We start from the raw sequence: 3,434 nt of genomic DNA, 5'->3' as shown, positions 1-3,434 counted from the left end.
CAGGCAGGTTTAAGCTGGTACAGCGAATTCTTTTATTATATGACCGGATGTTATTGCTGGAAGGCGCCGGGTCCTCAAAGCCCATTTTGGCCTTCTTAACAGCAGTAATATGAAAGTTATCTGATAATCAAATTCGGATCTACTGTAAGTCTACCTGCATCCACTGGTAATGCCTTGAACTGATGGTGGCTTCACACATACATACATACATACATACATACATACAACTGTATCAGAAAATTTTCGAAGAATCCTTTCATAACAGAAGTTGAGTCTACTTGTGTTATATTATGCCAAATTGTATTTTCTGTCGAGCATTTGCAAAATCAATCACGATAAAAATTTAATACATACCATTTCTTTATGAAATGTTAGCTACTACCATTATTTTGTTAATATGTATTATTTGAATAATGCAAATGTTATGTTGAAATATTAGCATGATTTTTTTTTATATTCTTTGAGTAGTTAGTGGTGAATTTGTAATTGAACGCAGAACTTAAAACATAGAATTCGTGCCCTGCAACACTAATCATTAATATTAAATTAAATATTGGTAATGTAACCATTAAGACTCGTCGTCGCTATTTGAACCTCCCTGTCGTGGTTTTGGTCCTCCAGCTCGCTTCGCCATAATAATCTGATCAACCTTCAAAATGGTGCAGGCAGCTCCAACCGCATATTTCAGGCTCCAATATTTTGTCTGGAACAGATCATAAATCGTAGTTCCCGTAACATCAATGGTTGAGGCATGTTCGGCATCGATATCGAATCCATCATTTTTGTGGCCTTCCTTGTGAGCTAGGTGCAGTTTATTGACCACTTCGGTTGCATTAATACCTGTATTCTCTGCTAAAGCTTTAGGGAATATTTCTAAAGCACTGGCAAACTTGCGGACAGCATATTGGTCTAACCCTGGCAAGGTATCGGCATATTCAGCCAACTGCTGAGAAAGTTCAATTTCAACAGCCCCAGCCCCCGGTAAGAATCGACCATCACGAGTTAGACTTTTGAATGTATTGACACCATCATCAATGGCACGTTCAATATCGTCCATATAATTATCGGTTGAGCCACGAATCACAATAGTAGCAATACGACTATCGGAACCTTCAGACTTAAAAATACAAACAGATGTATCACCTAGTTCATTAACAAAAACGTTATCGCAGAACCCGAGTTCTTCGGGGCTTGGTGGAGTCAGACGAGGCAATACGGTTCCATTAACTGATTTGCTGAGACGACGCAAGTCAAATTTTGAATTAAGGCGAACCGCCATCAGACCGTATTTGTTCATATAATGTAGTGCCATATCCCCGAACTTGGCTCCGGCAACAATCACTTTGGCTCCGGTATCTGCAATTGCCTTTATCTGAGATTCAAGAAGGCTCTCTTCTCCCTTGCTAAAGTTCTTTAGCTCTTCTGCGCTTTTGATCAGAACGGTGCCCTTGGTTTCAGTCTGAATGATGTCGATAGGGCAAGAATACAATGCAATCTTAGCATTGCTGGCCGAACTAACCTCTCCTTCCACGAATCGTTTAAATACCATACCGTGTACCACTTCCGAAGTGTGGAGTCCACCACCCAAAATTTTACACACACGAACATTATCTACATTGAATGTGGTATTTTCCGGTAAAATCGAAACGCATGCTTTGGAAATCAAATCCGAAATGAGCTCTTCGTATCCCAACTGTTTCGACATGATGGATGCTTTAATAGCTTCTTTCACCTGGATTTGGTTCCTATAATCCTTGATCTCGTAGCAGACTAGCTTCGGCAGTATATCTAATGCTTTATCAAGTGCTTTCTCGTATCCCTCGGTAATATCGCTAGTAGTGACTCCCAACCTGCATAGTTCTTCCGCTTCTGCCAGCAAAGCCCCACAGAAAATTACCACGAAGTTTGTTCCATCGCCTACTTCAGCTTCTTGCATCTGACTAGCCTGAATCATTAGCTTCGCTGCTGGATGTTCCACATCCAGTTCTCGCATGATGGTACCAGCATCAGAAGTAACAAATTGTTTCTCTATATGATTAATGATCATTTTATTCATACCATTCGGTCCATACGCAGAACGAACTGATGCAGCGAATTCCTTACACGCGTTAATATTGCGGTAAACTGCTTCTTCCAACCCGGAATATGCCTATGGGAAGACACTCATGTGAGTCATCAATGTATTGACTTAGTTTAGGTATCTATATTTAAACGTTGGTGTCCGACTTTAACAGATTAATATAATTTATACTTACGCGTGCACCTTCTTTGAGCATTGAAGCAAAACCAGGAGCTTTCGGAACGTGGAGAGCCATTTTTCAACACAGATTTTTTTACGAGTACCAAAAAATACACAACCTCAAACTCGATGCAACCGATGTGAATCACGACCAGAGATGCCAGCAGAGATGCCAGGTAAAAATTTCAAATATCTGCAGACAGGGTCTGTAAATCTGAAAAAAATATGCAGTCAGCAAGTCTTGCTGGCAGCAATTTCTGTATAGGGATGTCGTATTATCGATCGATTAATCGAGTAATCGATTAATAACCCAGATAATCGAGTAATATTTAATCGATTAACTTAAAACTAATATTCGATTATTGAGCTAATCGAATAATTAGGAAAATCCCATAGTAATAATCATCCCGGTGGCATGGATAGGGCGCTCCAGCAAGTGCTATCGTAGCCAACATCTGGGGTATTTGGTGGGCAATCAGAGCGCTCAGAATATGGTAAACAAACATTCGAGCATTTCAATTCGAATAAAATCTTAATTTCCTTATCGTAGTGATGATATACTGATCGATAATTTGCGGGGAAGTGCTTTAAAAGCGGCCCTTACACGATCATTAAAAATGTCATTTTTAATGTAACTAAGTAATGATGTATTTCAAATTTGTTAGAAATCTCGTCATTAGTACACCATTACACGTTCATTAAAATGATATTATTTTATAGTAACGACATTTTTAATGACTCGTGTAAGGGTCGCTAAAGGGTACGGAATAAACAAGTAGTTTGTAATATCCAATTTTTCGTTAGCCATTCTTCTTCATTGTTTTGGTTTTTCCAGAATGATGCTGGCTACAGTTTCATGACGTCATAGCAGAGGGCTGGTAATAATCGAATGAATAATCGAGTAATCGAATAATAACCCAGATAATCGAATAAATTTTAATCGATTAGTTTCAAAATTATACTCGATTACTAAATAATCGAGTAATTCGTAATTTCCGACATCCCTATTTCTGTATAAAGTATGACACGCTTAACTAATAACTAAAAAAAAGCGGAAATTTCAAAAGTCTTTAAATATAGACGAAAGTCTGCGAGAATTTCAAAAGCCTGTAAAAGTCTGCGAAAATTTCAAAAGTCTGCACAACAAAAAATGTCTGCAGCACTATACCCCAAATTTGCAGATTTACAGACAAAT

General features: G+C 38.4%; 1 protein-coding gene across 1 annotated transcript; it reads right to left on the bottom strand.

Moving 5' to 3' along the window:
* Window positions 1-276: 276 nt before the first annotated feature.
* On the bottom strand, window positions 277-2,402 carry LOC131437059 (T-complex protein 1 subunit theta). Its single transcript, XM_058606112.1, has 2 exons — window positions 2,256-2,402; window positions 277-2,149 (listed from the first exon to the last, which is right to left on the bottom strand). The coding sequence occupies exons 1-2, from the start codon at window positions 2,313-2,315 to the stop codon at window positions 569-571; spliced, it is 1,641 nt and encodes a 546-aa protein (XP_058462095.1). The 5' UTR covers window positions 2,316-2,402; the 3' UTR covers window positions 277-568.
* Between the last annotated feature and the right edge of the window lie 1,032 nt (window positions 2,403-3,434).

This window comes from Malaya genurostris, chromosome 3 (assembly GCF_030247185.1).
Source record: "Malaya genurostris strain Urasoe2022 chromosome 3, Malgen_1.1, whole genome shotgun sequence".
NCBI lineage: Eukaryota > Metazoa > Arthropoda > Insecta > Diptera > Culicidae > Malaya > Malaya genurostris.
This window is presented reverse-complemented; position numbering and strand designations above follow the sequence as displayed.

Bases quoted from the DNA above. Each gene is read 5' to 3' on its own strand.
- LOC131437059 (XM_058606112.1), bottom strand. From the start codon at position 2,315: ATGGCTCTCCACGTTCCGAAAGCTCCTGGTTTTGCTTCAATGCTCAAA. The intron at 2,150-2,255 runs GTAAGTATAAAT...GTCTTCCCATAG, and splicing joins TGCTCAAAGAAGGTGCACGC to GCATATTCCGGGTTGGAAGA.